The sequence below is a fragment of the Rhagoletis zephyria genome, unplaced genomic scaffold (genome assembly GCF_001687245.7).
Source record: "Rhagoletis zephyria isolate East Lansing unplaced genomic scaffold, Rhagoletis_zephyria_1.1 Rzeph_scaffold_00059, whole genome shotgun sequence".
Taxonomy (NCBI): domain Eukaryota; kingdom Metazoa; phylum Arthropoda; class Insecta; order Diptera; family Tephritidae; genus Rhagoletis; species Rhagoletis zephyria.
Window position 1 is genome coordinate 233,934 of NW_016157143.1, and position 17,397 is coordinate 251,330.

At 33.8% G+C, this 17,397-nt stretch overlaps 1 protein-coding gene across 1 annotated transcript in view; it reads right to left on the reverse strand.

Moving 5' to 3' along the window:
- jigr1 (jing interacting gene regulatory 1) overlaps positions 1–17,397 on the reverse strand; it is a 45,147-nt gene that overhangs the window by 22,913 nt on the left and 4,837 nt on the right. Inside the window, exon 2 of the mRNA XM_017624776.1 lies at positions 837–976. Coding sequence (XP_017480265.1) covers positions 837–858 — 22 coding nt within the window. The 5' untranslated portion in view covers positions 859–976. The remainder of the gene's footprint in view (positions 1–836; positions 977–17,397) is intronic.

Consider the following 17,397-nt stretch of genomic DNA (forward strand, 5'->3'; position numbering starts at 1 on the left):
GATCGGATCTTAACCAGATTAGTATGGGACCACCTCTGAGACACTACCTTTCCGGTGCAAAAAAAAAACCGACTTCAACTCCCATATAAAAAAAAATATATATAAATATATCTCATGATCCACTGATCGGATCTTAACCAGATTAGTATGGGACCACCTCTGAGACACTACCTTTCCGGTGCAAAAAATTATCGAAATCGGTTGACGTGGTCCAAAGTTATGCGGTAACATACATAAAAAAAAAAAAAAGATTCCGACGAACTGATAACCTCCTCTTTTTTGGAAGTCGGTTAAAAATAAAAAATGTCCATCATTAATAATTGTCAGCCTCTCTTTCTGACGCATAAATAGAGCTAATCAGGCCAAAACCACAGTCGCTGTATAGCGCTGTCGCCGCCAAAAGAATAATCTGTGTAAGAGTATGTCTTAAATAGTTCGAAGCCCGTAGCCTATCGTTATCAATGTGTTTCAAGTCTGAGTATTAATGTTTTGAGCCACGCTACTGAGTTTGAAATTATACTGTTCCTCATTTTAGGCATATCGGAGAAAAAACAAAATTTTTTAGGTGAAGCATTCACTTTTAATATTAAGAGGATTCACAAGGTGTCATAAAATTATACTACCGTCATAAATATTAAAATGTTGAAAAATGTCTTGTGGTTGCTAGGAATCACTCAAAAATATTCATAAAATTTATAACATTATGGCAATATGACTAATTGTGACACCTTGTGAATCACCCAATTGTGCAAAAAAATACTTCAAGTTGCTAAAATTTCCTCTGTTTGTTTCCTTTTGGCCATATTTGAGAAACTTACCTTCGAGAATTCACTTACCTGTCGGATATACTCGTGTCATTTTAGAATTCGAAACGAAATTTTATTGAATGTCGAAAGTTGCTCAATCGAAAAAGGTGATACGAGTCCTTTGAAGAATTGTTAAAGAAAAGTGATACTATGTTCGATGTTATTTTAATCTGTAACGAAAAAATAATAATAAAAATAATTAAAAAAACATAAATCTATTTACAAATATTTGGTGATAAATCGTCAAAAGTTGCTGATTTTGGACCGTTTTTACTAAACTCTGAAAGACTTTAGTTTTTGTGGCCTTAACAAGCTTAAAAATTATATATTTTTTCAACTTAATCGTAAAATAAAAAAAAAACTGAAATTATTTTTCAAAAATCGGCTCTCACCGATCGCCATAGCCTTAAGCATATCATTAATAAAGTTATCGCTATTATTTTGGGCTTTTAATTTGCTCTCAGCAACACATCCAAAAACAACTCTAAAACGAAAGAGCACTTAAAATTTACTCATTACAAGGCTCGCTAAAAGTCCCTAAAATACCCTAGAAAATTCGGAATTTCCTAAAAATGGTCTTATTGGTTTACAGGATATTCTTCAGCGTGACTTATACACTTTTGCTTACGCTCAAACCACTTGGCGAAGCATTTTTCCTACAGTAAAGTCGGTACCACGAAAACATGTGGCGATGAAAATCGTTGTCCGCGAAGTTTATTTTTGATGTATAGGAACAAAAAAAAAAAACAAAAACATTGGGTATCAAACCAGGACTGTACGATGGATGAACCATCAATTTGACATTTAGAGTGCTTAAAAATCTTTGTTTTAAGAGATGCGAGAGAACTCGCCTTGTCTTGATGAAATATCATTTGTAATTTTTCATTGTTTTCCCTCCAATCGTCCAAAACCGTTGAAAAAGAATTGGTTGCATACCACCCAGAATTAACTGTTCTACGTTGCGTTCCCCTAACGCCACTACACAGTGGTTCGAAATTGGCATTCAGCCTCATTGCGAGAGTCGTGTCGAATGCAAGACGTCTTTCCGAGTGTCGAATCGTATCGTATTACTTATTTCAGCACGAAAGTGGACAATGCCAATGTTGTCTAGTCGTACAATATAAAGAAATAATAGAAACTTTTTACTTTGACCAGTTTTGACTATATTACTTTGTTTATGCGATGTTTAATTATTGTATAAATCTGCAATACACACACTATATAAATCCATATTTCAAATTGTACCATTTATAAAAATTCAACAAATTTTAACAAAATCTCCAAAAATTTCAAACTTTTTAATCAGATTTTTTTGAAAAATTTTGGGTATGCAGTTTCATAGCCCATTAAATTTTAGGAGGTAAAAGTGCAAACCGCAAGACGCTAGAAAATCGCATTGATTTTTAATATTTTTTTTCCTTCCATATAAAAAGAAATTTTGAGCATGGTCGAGCATATTTTATATGGAAGAAAATCACAACACCGCCAGCCAGATAAATTATTAAAAATCAACGCCATTTTCTAGCGTCTTGTGGTTTGCAGTTTTACCTACTAAAATTTAATGGGCTATAAAACAGCATACCCAAAATTAAAAAAAAAAATGATTGAAAAGTTTGAAATTTTCGGGGGATTTTGATAAAATTTGTTGAATTTTTATAATTTTTATACAAACTTTGAAATGTGGATTTATATGGTGTGTGTTATATATTGCGCTAGACTTTTATACAAAAATATTAAACATCGAATAAACAAAGTAATATAGCCAAAACTGGTCAAAGTAAAAAGTTTCTATTATTTCTTCCACCACTGTATATATGTATGTACTACTTCCTTATGCCTTCGTTTTCCGCAAACTTTTGGCGGATGTAATTTTCATAGAAGTATTTAAAAATATTCCAAATTGTGACTAGTGGGACCAGTCCTTGTGGCTGACAGTCAGCGTCAAAAATATGCTTACCCTGAAGTTTTAACGATTTTATTTATTTATATTTTGCATACCACTTTTTTATTTTACTTTTTAACCGACTTAATATTAATATTTATTTTTTTTTTGTATGCTACTGCATAACTTTGGACCAAGTTAACCGATTTCTATAATTATTTTTAAGAGGAAAGGTGGTGCCTCAGAGGTCGCACCATACCATTTTGGTTTAGATACGAAGAAATTAACGGTACTCCTAGATTTTTAAATGAAAATTTAAGTCTATAATTTAGGGACTTGAAAGTTGCACTTTATTGTACTTAAACTTAATGGGCTACCAAAATTGAATTTCAACGAATTTATGAAATGTATTCTTTTAGCTAAAAATTGCTACCGTAATAGGGAAAATTAAGTTATTTTAAAATTTAAAAAATTTTCCTCGTTTACATGGAATGGCCCACATAAAAAAAAAAACATCATGGATAACTTTCAATACAATAGGGGTATTCACGATCCGATGCATGCTATGATTGTTGTTGTTTCATGTGTTCAAACAACAACAAAATTAAGCAATCATGCTATCTATGCACCATGCTAGACAGTATGCAGCGGATCGTGAATACCCCTAATGTAAATACAAGTAGGATATGCTCGCGAATTTTGTTTGCATACATTTTTTTGTTTGTTTATTTAGTTTGCCACTTAACACTTGTTGCTCACGTAAACCGCACATAGGCCGGGACAAGTGCAATATTAATTTGTAATTAAATATAAAACATTGTCACCCTCCCGCCCTGCGTGCAATTCCATGCTATGAAATATATGTATGTTTGTATGCATAAATATGTGTTGGGTAACATACACCCGAAATAATTTTAACGCGTTGCAATTGAAATTACATGTACATACTTATAAGGACATACTATAAATTTTAAGCAAAACACAAAGACAACACAAATTATACGTTTTTTTGAATAAAGAAGAATATGAGAAAATGTAGAATATTAGTAAGCACAAAAAAGAACAACTGACGACATCGTAAGTATTAAATTTCCGCCCTTTCTTTCAATGCAACTCGAAACAGCGCATCCTTTTCAACACAATGAAAAGCGAAATGAATGCATCCTGCCAGACTGCAACCGTGCATCGCTCCACAACAGCTCCCTCTATTGTCGAAAAAATATGTAGGTAACAAACACCCGCACATGGCAGCACATTCATCCGTGATTGTCAATATGCGCTACCCATTTCGGTATTACTCCATCACCAATTGAGTTACTCACACCCAGTACGTATACACATAGCAAAAAAAAAACGCAGCTCCAAAAAGTGAACTGAACCATATTAAATTTTTTTTTTTGTTTTTCTTAGTGGCCACACAACATCTTTACGCCGCAACAACATATGTACATACATGTGCACTTGCAAATACGCAAAAATACATACAGTGAGGACAACAGACAGGTCGCAGGAAACGGGCGACAGTCATGTCTGGCTTGCCTAAAATTTGGCAAGGTGCTCGTACTTGCAACACCATGTGGTCTGAGATTGGAGCAAGACCGCTCTTCCCTCTACTTCACGTCGCTGAAGCCACTACTACCTTTACTTACATACATACATATGTTTGCTGTTTTTCTTTTTCACCTACTCAGGGGCCAACTGATCGCTTACTCAATATGCAGACTGCCAAATATTGGAGCATATCCTTCACAACCACATATAGTGTGTACAAGAGAAGATACATACATACATATGTACGTGCATTAGGGTGGTCCTTGAAAAAACACCAACATCGTGGGGCACCACTTCATTTTGCTATACGTACAAAATAAAGACATCCACGAAAATTTTTTAATTAAAAAAATGTATATAAATAAACTTGGAGCCGCTACCAAGGTTTGAAAAAATTTAATTTTTAAATCCGGAAAATTGGGCAAAATTTTGACTTTGACTAGCTATAACTCAACGAGTTAATGAATTTATATGAGTAAGTTTCAAAAATATGTCAAATTTATTAGATTTTAAGTCAAAACTTAGTAAATTTTTTTAAATTAAATTTTTTCAAAAATTTTAAATTTTCGTAAATATCTTTATTTTTTACGTACTTAGAATAAAATAAAGGGGTTCCGCGCACAAAATTTAGACCTTGATATTTTTAAGTAGCACCCTAACATGCATACAACAAATAATTCAGTATTACCTTTTGTTATGTCTGCTTCTTCGATCTGATCGATTTTTGCACATTTTACCTTGACGCTTTTGTGACGATTACCTCTTTTAGTAGACTGTACTGGACTGGAGTCTCAGAAGCTCATCTTCATAGCTCTCATAGTCTACATAGTGTATGCAATTCTATGTACATATATGCACTTATAGGGTATAGGTACCCAAGTACGAGGGTAGNGACTGGACTGGAGTCTCAGAAGCTCATCTTCATAGCTCTCATAGTCTACATAGTGTATGCAATTGTATGTACATATATGCACTTATAGGGTATAGGTACCCAAGTACGAGGGTAGTCGCAAAGGTACCCAACCTGACTTATCGGTTAGTTTGGGTTAGACCCGGGGGCATATTTGTCCATGGTGAATGCCATCTATGAGTGCCAAGAGCAGGCACATCCTTCTAACCGAGTTATTCCATATTGTCAGCATATAATCTGTTAAACCATTTGCTATACCGGATGAAGCTGTGGAGCTCCGCTATCGCCCCCAGACTATGTATTTAAAAAGCGTGATTCCAAATGTTTGAGGCGCCTTGCCTGGAGAGCGGGGCATTTGACATAAAAAGTGGTAAATCAATTGCTCTTCTTTCTCATCCCGACAACATCTTGGTATATGGCATCGATGGAGCATTGGTGCTGTAACACAGTGCCCTGGGATGACGCCTGTAAGAGACCTTACTGCAAATTTGTTTAGCGACAATAATTTTTTACCATTTGACTCCTATTGAGTCTCGGCCATACGGATCTTGAGATCTCACACCCTCGTCCCGATTGATCCTTAGGTTACGGTTGTGGTGTGTTCTCTAACCGCCCTTAGCACAAAAGAAATACGTGGTAGATGAGAGCTATCCGCTTGGCTAATTTGCATTTCCGTGCCGTGTCTAGCCATCTCTAGATTTTGAAGCCAGCGATGCGCGACATTTGCAAACTACTTTACACTTTACTTTCTTAGAGCCTGCTGTTCTCAGTACCGCCTGCCTGTCAACGAATATAGTGACATTATCTCACAAAGACATACTATCCCGTATGAGACACGCTGCTTTCTCTATGGCAAAGACACTGCAGTTATCAATCAGGCGATATGAATGTTCTTTTGTGTACAAACCCCAGCTGTCTTCTTTCTTCATCTTTGGAAATACCCTCATTTACCGATAGTAGGCCGCCTACTTAATCTTCCCCGGTTGGAAAGAGTATGGGAATCTTAAAACTAAAATCCCAGAACGACGTCCGGTAATCTGTTCGGCATGTAAGCTGGCCTTGATCCCGTTACACCATTCACTATTTATTACCTTCAAGACCGTTGCAAGTTCTATTTTAGAAGTCTTAACTCCTAACCTATTTTTAACCGACTTCCAAAAAAGGAGGAGGTTATCAGTGCGTCGGAATATTTTTTTTTATTGTTTTTTTTTATTTTTTTTCTTAACTTTTTTTTATGTATGTTACCGCATAACTTTGAGCCACGTCAACCGATTTCGATAGTAACTTTTGCATCGGAAAGGTAGTGTCTCAGAGGTGGTCCCATACTAATCTGGTTAAGATCTGATCAGTGGATCATGAGATATATATATATATATATTTTTATATGAGAGTTGAAGTCGGTTTTTTTTTGCTAAAAATTACTTGTTGTAAAGGTAATTTGTCCACTAAAAAGAATTAAATACAAGTTTCCCTATAAAATGAATTATATGCCGCCAGGAAGCCATTAAAATCGACAAATTTTATACTAAGAATGTCAATAAGAGCCATGCATAAGCTCTTCACAGAAACAAATGTCAAAAATACATTCTTTGAAATAAAATGGTGGTTGTCGTTTTTTATTTTCACATACATAGTAGAAAACCACAGGTTTAAGAATTTTGGAATAAAATTGAACACAGGGTGTCCCTGCGGTATTTCAGAAAAAATAAAATTTATCAAAATTTCAAAAAATGGTAAATTTTAATGGAATGAATAAAAAATATGTTAATTTTTATGATTTTATTAAATAGTACGGGTTTTTAGCTTTCGAAGGAAGAAATAAAAACCTGCTAATTTTTTGCACTTTTTGAAGTAATGCGTTTTTTGCTAATGCATAAAATCATTTATTTAAAATGAAGTGTCAGATTAAAAAGCTTGACCAGTAGACAATAGANGAAGATATAAAAACCTGCTAATTTTTTGCACTTTTTGAAGTAATGCGTTTTTTGCTAATGCATAAAATCATTTATTTAAAATGAAGTGTCAGATTAAAAAGCTTGACCAGTAGACAATAGAGGTTTATTTTTCTTAAGGAGTTACCACCTGTTAAAAAAACTAAATTCAAATTTTTTAATAAGTTAAATGAATTATTAAGAGTTTGATATCAATAGAAATGTGTATGAAAAGGCGTTTTTTCTTAACTACATATAGAGGGTTGCCACCTACTAAATCCAAAAACGAATTGCATTTTTGAATTTAGTGTCCCACATTTCATATGCGGTTAATAATTTTGAGGAGCTTGACGGTTCCTTCTATAGAGAAACTAACAAAGCTATTAAACAACGTTGGGAAAAAGCGTATCGCGCTGAAAGAAGACTAACTATGTTTGTTGAAATAAAAACAAAAAAACAAAATTTTTCAATTTTTTTATTGTTTCCTTTATCAGGTCGGTACTTCTAGGACCGCCCTCGTACCTATACATATATGTAGATGTTTACTGGCGCTGTTGCGCGTCTCCTTTTTGCTGCTTCTGTTTTTCTTCTTCCTCCTCCTCCTCCTCTCGCTTACCAAACAAATCATGCGGAAAATGCTTTTATTTTCAGTTGAAATGCTTTTATTGTTCAGGTATTATATGTCAATATGTTGTATTTTTGTTTTTGTTTGGCCCATTAAATAATGGTACAAGCTGTTGGGTCTGCCCTTCAGTGGTGGTGTTACCTGAGATTGGTCCTACGTTGAGGCTGAAGTTGGTTCAACATAAACGTTGCTTAATTTGTGCCACAAGAAGCGAAGAGGCATCGATCATGTCTATATTGGAGGTATTTTGTATGTATGTGCATACATATGAACGTACATATAGGAGTAGATATTTGCTTGGCTCACTGTCTGACTGCGTGCTGTAGATTTTGCGTTGTTATTTGCAGGTAAATCTTTTATATAGGTACATAAGTACATATGTATATGTGTATGTAGAACTATAGAAATTGAGAGGTATTTATGGCACAACAGTTGGTAGCTGCTTTTAGGCTTTGGTAATTTGATCCTTCTAAAATATGTACATACTAATACATATGTATGTATGTAAGATGGTATGTTATATCACTCTTATTTCACGTGTTAATTTTTGCTTAATTTCACATGCTTTATCCGAAAATATATTTACGCTATTAATTTTTAAAATGACGTTATATCCAAACTAATACCAAAAATCGCAGCGTTATTTGCTTAGTACACAAGCGGAGACATCGGGATAAGCCTTCTTATCATAGCGTGTGGCGGACCTGTTGAAGCAACCATTGGCCAAATCCTGGAAAGGATTTTAAATAGGTCAATCTAAACACACTACCATTCGTCCATTTTAAAGGCCTACTTGCCTACTTCTACAGCTATGCAGAGTGACGATGCGCATAGCTTATAGCTCCATTCGCGTAGTTCCAGACCAAAAGACTTTCGTGTGATTCCTTTAAACTGTTGCTGGAAAGCGAAATACGTGTTGTTAATGTGCACTGCAGCGACACCATATACAGCTAAAGCACGATACTGCTGGCATATTCGTATGACATTGTTGGCCTCAACACCAGGTCCACCTGCGCACAGTGGGAAATTTTCGTTTGACTTGGTTCTCTAGTCATTGGACTTCTAGTCATTTTTTTTTTTTAATTTTTTTCTCAAATAATTGGAACGATTTTAGAAAAGAATGTCTAGGCCGGAATTAAAAAAAAAAAATCACCCGAAAATTGTTCATCCGCCCATAGTAAATACATGGAAACCAAAAGTAAAAAGTAAACCGGTTCGGGGAAAATGAAACTCATGATAACATCCATTATTCTTTTGCCACTGAGAACAACCGGTTTAAATAAATTTCCGTTATATTTAATTAACTTGGAAATTTTTTTAGTTTTCTTTTGGATGCAGAAGTGTATAGATCTAGATGCATTTCTGCATCAAAAAGAAAATTTAAAAAAAAAATGTTGCCTCCTTTTTTCGCGGTTAGGGCTCGGTATGTAAATAGATAAATAAAACAGTTTTTTATTGGGAGCGGGAGTGGAGCAAGAGCGGAGCTCGGAACGAAATAAAATACCGGAGCGGAGCTAGAGCGGAGCGATGAAAAAAAAATTTAATCTGAAACCTTGTAAAAACTATATTATTCTAAGGAAATATTATCTTCAAATCAAGTTTTCAGAACTAATTTCTTTCTTCTTAGGAAGAATGAACTTGCCGAGAATAGAATAGGTATGCAATTTTGCTAGCGGCGCTTCAACAGTCACAATGGCCGTCAGAGCAAAGCTCTGGAGTGCCAGTCGAGAGATTCAAGGTTCGAGTCCTAGATCAAGGGATTTTTTTAAATATTTTTTATTTTTCTTTTTTAATATTTTTTTTTTTTTGTAATCGTGAAATGGTATTTTAAAAACAAAAAAAATATATCTCATTTATTTTAGTTTTTTGCATATGAAATTAATTTTACAATTTGCAATTTATATTTGAATTGAAATAATTGACTTATTTTACTGTAACTACCTCCAACCGGGCTCGAACTTGCGATCTTAGAACCAGAAACAGTAGTCAAAACGCCACGCCACGGCCGACATTTGCCAGGAACTTAACAGGACTAACAAAATTATTACTTATATTGAGTAAATTTCCTGCCTCAAATTAATGACGCACTATTTTTAGCATGAACCTGAATTAAGGAAAAACTTCTCAAATTGAGTAAATTTTTCGTAATATTAAGGAAAAAACAGTAACTCCGAAATAAGGAAACTAGTTTCTTGTTTTAAGGAAATGGTTTTTTTCTGAGTGTACCTTATTAAATGTTTTCGTACCTTCTTTCAAATGCGACGAATTAGGGCTGGGGAGTTCTACCTGGAGTTTTTGACTATACCAATACCCGAATATCTGTTAAAAAAATCTGAATATCCGCATTATAGAATGAGCGGATATTAACTGGACATCCAGATTTTCGAATCTAAAAATTAACAATAAAACAAGTAATTTTTAAGTAAAAAACAAAACCGACTTCAATTCTCATATAAAATTTAAATATTCCGTTGATTTCTTCGTGATCCAATGATCGGATCTAAACCAAATTAGTATTGGACTACCTCTGAGGTACCACATTTCCTTTTAAAAATATTTTATAACGTGGTCCAAAGTTACATAGAAAATATTCCGACGAATAGATAACCTCCTCGTTTTTTGAAGTCGGATAATAATAATTGTCTGAGTATTAATTTTGAGAATCCGTTCAAATACCGGATATCCGGATTATACCGGATAATCCAACCCCTAGTACGAATTTTAAGTGAAATACTTAAAATAGAATTATGACGCCTTTGGGGAAAATATTCCTCATCAAAACATGGGGGTGGTTTTCAAACAACAAAATTCTCGTGGGTCCTTCAATTACATACGAAATTAAGAAATACAAAAACTCTGGGCAAAAAGTGTTAGTTAATGCCAGCTTAAAAGCCTAGTTCAAAACAGTTTAGTGCAAAAAAAACCGTCATCGAATGATTTTCCTACATTAGGGTACTCCAGTGCACACAACGAACAGACCCAAAGTCACGCCCGTCCCTTTATATGGCGCAGAAACGTAGACCACTCGAACAAAAAATGAGACGGCTTTGTGGGAATTGTGGTTTTATCTACCAGTTACTTAACTTTTTTTTTTTTGTAAAATTATATATGCATGTTCCTCTGCAATAACGACACAGCTCAAAACTAAAACCACTCCTTAGTACTATCAAGTGGCCCATGTCTCTAATCTTTGGCGAATCCATGCAAGGGTTTTTTTAGTTTTGAGTTGTGTCCTTATTGCAGAGAGCCATCGAAATGCCTACATTGCATTCGTTATTTAAAAGAATTTTAATTCAAGAAAAATTGCCGTTCCTCATATGATTAAAATTAGCTCAGAACTATGTAGTTTTTCACAATTGGAATTTTTTTTTTAATACACTTTTGAATAACATGTGCGAAATATTTGATGTTCGTCTTCTTTTTCTTCTTCTGTATGCCATTAAAAGACTGATAACTACAGCCACGCGGTTAGTAAGCCATTCATCGAGGGCTATGTAAATATGAATAAGAACATTAGGATATCTCACCAAAACAAAAAAAAAGAAACACAGATGGTGCGCTCCCGACTCGGTCATTCATATTTTTTCGTTTTCCAATAAAAACATTTTCACTCAATTCAGAAGTCCAGGACGAGTTAAGTTCGAAGGTCATTTAGAGGTTGAAAAGAGCATTTGTGGGAAAAAGTTTCAAACAAAAGTTACGTATTTTTATCTTTAGAATCCGAATCCGTAGTAAAAACATGTACATATGTCTAATTTAAAAAAAGATCTCTGTTCCTACCACCACAACATACCACCCGAATGTCATTGAAATAAAGCTTTCCAAAAATCACTTAAGTTATGTTTCGATTATTCCATCCAGAACTATAAAAAAAATATTTATAGCCGAATGTATGTACATAGGTGTCGCCATGTAACAAAACGACCCCTAAGTTCGAGGGGAAAATAAAATATTCAGCCCAAGGGTGTACGGCGAACTTTTATTTGTGTGCTTGTAAGGTGGTAAGATCTAATGTATACGTAACTATGGATACATATGTAGCTTTATTTATTATGTATTTTGTATAACAAATGTCGCACGCCATTTATTTGCTTTAAGCAGTTTACTCTACACTACCAGCTGCAATGTCTTTCAGGCGAACAACTGGCCCCCCACAAAATGATTCGAGAAAATGCTAGACCCCTAGCAATTCTGAACATTAAAATTTGCTTAGATAATTTCGTTTTCCTTTTAACCTTTTTATCATTTATGTTGAGTTGAATACACTCATACATGTTGTACAACACACACTTACAGTGAGCGTCAAAAAAATTAGTACACTGTGGTTCTGACGATTTTCTTTATTTATGTTTTCCTAACACTTTTTTTATAAAACTATAGTTCATTCTATAGCAAAAACCAGCAGAATGATTTTTTTTTCAATGTCATATAGAACTCAGGAAAATTCAAGAAATGCCAAAATATTTTCATCAAAATTTTCAACTTTTCAATCAATCAATTTTGGGTACGCAGTTTTGTAGCCCATTAAATTTAAGTAAGGGTAAGTATAACGCTTGAACAGAATCTACATATTTTGATATGGAAGAAAATGCGCAACACCCTCGACAAAAAAAAATCTCAAAAATCAACGGTAATTTTTAGAGACTTGAGACGTGCACCTTATTATACTAAAATTTAATGGGCCACAAAACTGCATACCCAAAAATTTTCTAAGAAGTGGAAAAGTTGACAATTTTGATGACAATTTTTTGGTATTGCTTGAATTTTCCCAAATTTTATATGAAATTGAAAAAAATGATTCTGCTGGTTTTTGCTGTTGATCTAAATATGTTTTTATAAAAAAATAAGAACAATTTAGTATGGAAAACATAAATAAAGAAACGTCGGGGCATTCATATTTTTGGCGCTGACTGTATATGTGTATATGTAGAAGATTAAAAAAATATATTTTTTTTTACAATTTCGGCACAATTTCTTAAGCTTTGTGTGCAAAAGTCCATCTTCAATTGATAGTCCCCAGCGTTTTTGGGCTTTTGGTTTTTATAGATTATTGTCATTCATAAAACAAATTTACTTCCTGTCATTCTTGAGCATATGACATACATAAATATGTATGTATATATAATTCTATTTATACGCTGCTGTGACGCTTGCGCTTTATTTCGGTAGCTTTTCACAAACAAAAAATATGTACTACGAGTATAAATCTTTGAATTTCAGACTAAATATGTGCGGCGTCAGCTCTTTTATGCTACATATCTTTGTTTTTATTTTTATTATTTTTTTTTTTTGTTTCTTTGTCCCCTCTTTTTATTATCAGATTATTTCTTGAGCTCAGCTTTTACTTCAGCCAGATCGCAGATCAATTTGCGATTGGATAGAATTCTTTCCACGAATTGTTTAACTGCTGCCTTGAGTGCATAAATATGTATGTTTGTATGTACATACATAAGTTTTTATACATATTTATTTTTCCGTCGTCTCATTTAGTACGAGTATGTACTCAAATAGCTTGTGATGTTAAGTGTTGGGGCAGTATTGTTGTTGGACTTATACGTTGGTGGCGCAACTTGCTTTTCACCAACAAATCTGAATCGAAGATGCCAAATTATTATAAACTCGAGCGTTTTGTGTTTTGTCGCATTAATTTGTGCGGCAGTTCCCCATCGCTTTTGTTTACAACAAAGTTTTGATTTCCACTGTCTTTTGTTTATTTGGTTTATGGTTTTTATACATGTGCACATACATTAGGGTGGTCCTTAAAAATATCAACATTAGTTTGTTCCAATTAATTTCTACCAAGGTTTGAAAAAATTTAAATTTTGTTTTAAAATCGCAAAAATTCCAGAACACTTAGATTTTGACTCGGCGAGTTTATGAATTTGTATACATAGAATTTTGTCGAACTCTTACATTTTTTAAATAAAATTTGAAATTTTTTTTTTATTTTGAAATTTTCGTGGATGTCTTTATTTGTTATGTGGAACTAAATAAAGGGGTGCGTGCCCCATTCTAATCTTAGATCTTGATATTTTAAGGATAATCCTAACATACATACAAGCATACTTAAGTATGTATTTGTATATTTTTTTTTTAATAGTTGTGCGATATTTAACCGCTTTATTGCTGCGTCAGTAGAATTTTGTAAATTGAGGAACTGATTGTGTTGTATGTTGTTAGGGTACAGTAGAGCGGAAGGTATTGTTTAAAAATAGCTATTTGGATAATTTATGAATACTAAGTGTATGTTTTCATTATTTTTCAATGTCCAATTCGGTTAAGTATTATTTAGTTTATAATGCAAATGGTTTGTCCATATGAAATCCGAATTTTGTATATCAAAGGAACGATTAAGCGAGAATTGCACATACTTTATACAGCCGTTAAAAGATACTAAAGAACGATCGATATCCAGAGCTCTCGCCATTTGGGACTATTTTCTAAAGAATCACTGAAATGTCTTACGTAGAAAGCTGTATTTTAATAATTCAAAGATTTTTTCAATGTGTATCCAGTCTTTGGGTCTAAGAAAAACACAATTTATTTAATAATCTTTGTTTTTTTTTATAGAAATCTTGTTTATTCTTAAACAAAGACGAAAGAAATCCAAGTTTCCAACTTTGTGCAATATTTAAAAAAATTTAACAAACCATCGTTAAGATGTTGAGCTTTTTAATAAGATTTCTTAGAAAGATTTTGAGTGATTTTGAAGTCGCTAGGACTTACCGTTGACTTGTGACAATTTTTTTTTTTTTGTTGACAGTGTCAGTAATTTTCTTCCATACGATGTGTGTGTGTTCGATGATATTTTTATATGGAGAAAATGAGCAACACCTTCAACAAAAAAATGCCAAAAATTACCGGCAAGTGCTATGTGACTGCCTCATAAAACTGCAAAAGTAAGTTTTATCTATCGTTTGCTGGTTTCATGTTTTGGTTTTAAGTTATGTAAAATACTTTATGTAAAGGGCTGTGTGTTAAACACCTTTTAAATGTTTGTAAATCTGAGGATTTTTTTCAAAATTTTTTTTTTTTTTAATTCAGAGAAATGTGCTTACAGAAAAAGTATGGGTATGAAATTAAAGGGGTAATTCTGTGAAATTCAAACAGATTTAAGTTTTTGGTGCAGATCGACTGGTAAGTATTGAAAATGTCTCCTTCTTGGTTGTTGTTGTTTCCGACAGGGTGGGTGTATGATGTATTTTGAAACGAATTTCCGTCATCCCTTGTCAAATTTGGTTTGGAGACAAACCGGTTTCGGCGTTGTGCCATCTTCAGTGTCACTTTTCGTTCGGAGAACCAAATTTGACAAGGGATGACGGAAATTCGTTCCAAAATACATCATTGAAAATGTCCTTTTAAAGTTTTATCCTTGAAATTTCGCAATATTTGTTTTTGAAAAAATTATATGTTAAGGGCTTATATAAATTCGATAACATCCTCGAGTTTCGTCATTCTAACTTTATCAGCTACCCATTCGTTCTTGTGAATACGAAAAATTTTAATTTTTTTATATCCTAAGGAAATTTCCTTTTGCATTTGGTACCCATATTTTTATTCTACATTGCATCGAATTTTTAAAATAATTTTTGGAATTAAACATATCTTTGAAACTAGAAAGTCCTTTAAAATAAAGCCTGACGTCAGAGAGAATAATCAAAAACGTCAAAAAACCTGTTTTGACAATCTAACGATCATCCTATCAATCTGGCTAGTTGGTTGATTAGTTGTAGTGACACTCATGATTGTATTTTTATGAGAATCTATTTTTCATGGCAGAAATACACTCGGAGGTTTGCCATTGCCTGCCGAGGGGTGACCGGTGTAAACTTTTTTCTATATTTTTTGCGATTTCGCTTTGACCAGGGCTTGAACTCAAGCCCTGCGGGTTGGTAGTGCGCACTACCGTAGGTTATCTTTCTAGGGTTAAGATATTGTTACGATTATTCTTGAATACCTGACGGATTTCTCAAAATCCTTTCCGTTCGTATCGCTGGATTGTTAAATAAACGCTCAAGATGACCAAATTACAGTACAATTAACTTTATTGTACAACAAACACTTTACAATACCTGATTATGCAATAACAACAATTAACAATACTTGTTAAGACAATTAAAAGACTTTACAAAACTTGTTAACACAATTGATCTCTGTTTTACAACTTAATTTGTAGCTTGCTGATTCGCAACTTAACATGTGGTGCGCTATAACAGCGGCCTTATATACCTGCGCTCGCACTCATGGCAACTCTAGAACGTTCTGCCGTCTATCGCAGATTCTCTCATTCTCTCGCTGTTCGCAGAATTCCTCTACTTTACGTTTCTTGATGTCGAATATTCTGCCATTTTCTTATTGTTCGCTTCGCGTTGCCGCAGTATTTGCCACAACATATTTAAATGCCTTATTTCATTTGATTTTCGCTTATTGGTTTATCCTAGCACAACGATTTTACAATTATTTTATAGTGCTAGTTTGTTAGTGTAGTTTTTCTTTTTGGGCTGCCGCTACCAGCTTGTATGAATTCGCCTTGGCTTCAGTCTTTCATACAGTAACGTCGACAGGACTTTAATAGCAATATTAAAAAGGCTCCCGTTTATGACAGGACACATCATAATAAATTCTGCTTAACACAAACAAAAAAAAGTATACGACTTCATTCCAGGGACCGAAAATAATCGTTAAATATCAACATTTTCTTTTTTAGACCATTGCAAATTGTAATTTTTTTGATAAAATTTTGATCCGTTATTTTGTGACTTTTATTTTTTTTCAATAAAAAGTAATTATTTTGGATATTAATATTTTCGATCATTTTTAACCGTCATAATGGACGTGTGGACTGCGTTTTTATGACTTAAATCGTTTATTAAATAGAAAATACAATATCACAATTTAGGATAAAACTTGATCGAAAAAATAAAAATCCAAAAATAAATGTGCTCGGAAAATCATAGTTCCAATTTTAATGGTCAAATTATTATCTCTTTTATAAGATCGTAACCGTAACGGTCCCTGATTTATACTCCTAAATACATAGTCCGTTAAAATTAAAAAAAAATATATATATTCACAATTCGCGCATTTTGTTCTACTGTGCCCAGGACCGCCATCAACTAGGCACACCTTAACCACTTCGCCGTCACACTAACTAACACAAAGAGCGCGTTGGAATATGTGAATTAATAAAAAACAAGTAAGAAAGTCTAAGTTCGGGCGGAGCCGAACATTAAATACCCGGCGCAAGTATTAAATATATGTTTTCCACCTTTCCGAAAGCTACCGCTACATGATAAGCCGGGGTGTATACATTTTAAGTAAATTAGCGTCCTTAAATTTCAAAATATTGGAATTTCAAGCATATCTGAAATTTACCGTTATATGAAAAGCGGCCTCAATTTTAGTCCGATTTCAACAATTTTCAACGGTTTGCTTTTATGTGGCAAGCACAATAACCATACCGAGCTTGGTACAAATTGCTAGAACGGTAGTTACTAAAATATCGCAGTTTTCGTATTTCTAAAATTACCGTTATATGGGAGGTAGGCGTGGTTATTATCCGATTTCGCCCATTTCAATCTCCGCCATTCGCCAAAGTTCACGTACCAAGTTTCGTTAAGATATCTCAATTTTTACTCGAGTTATCGTGTGCACAGACGGACGGACGGACGGACGGACACGGACAGCAGTCA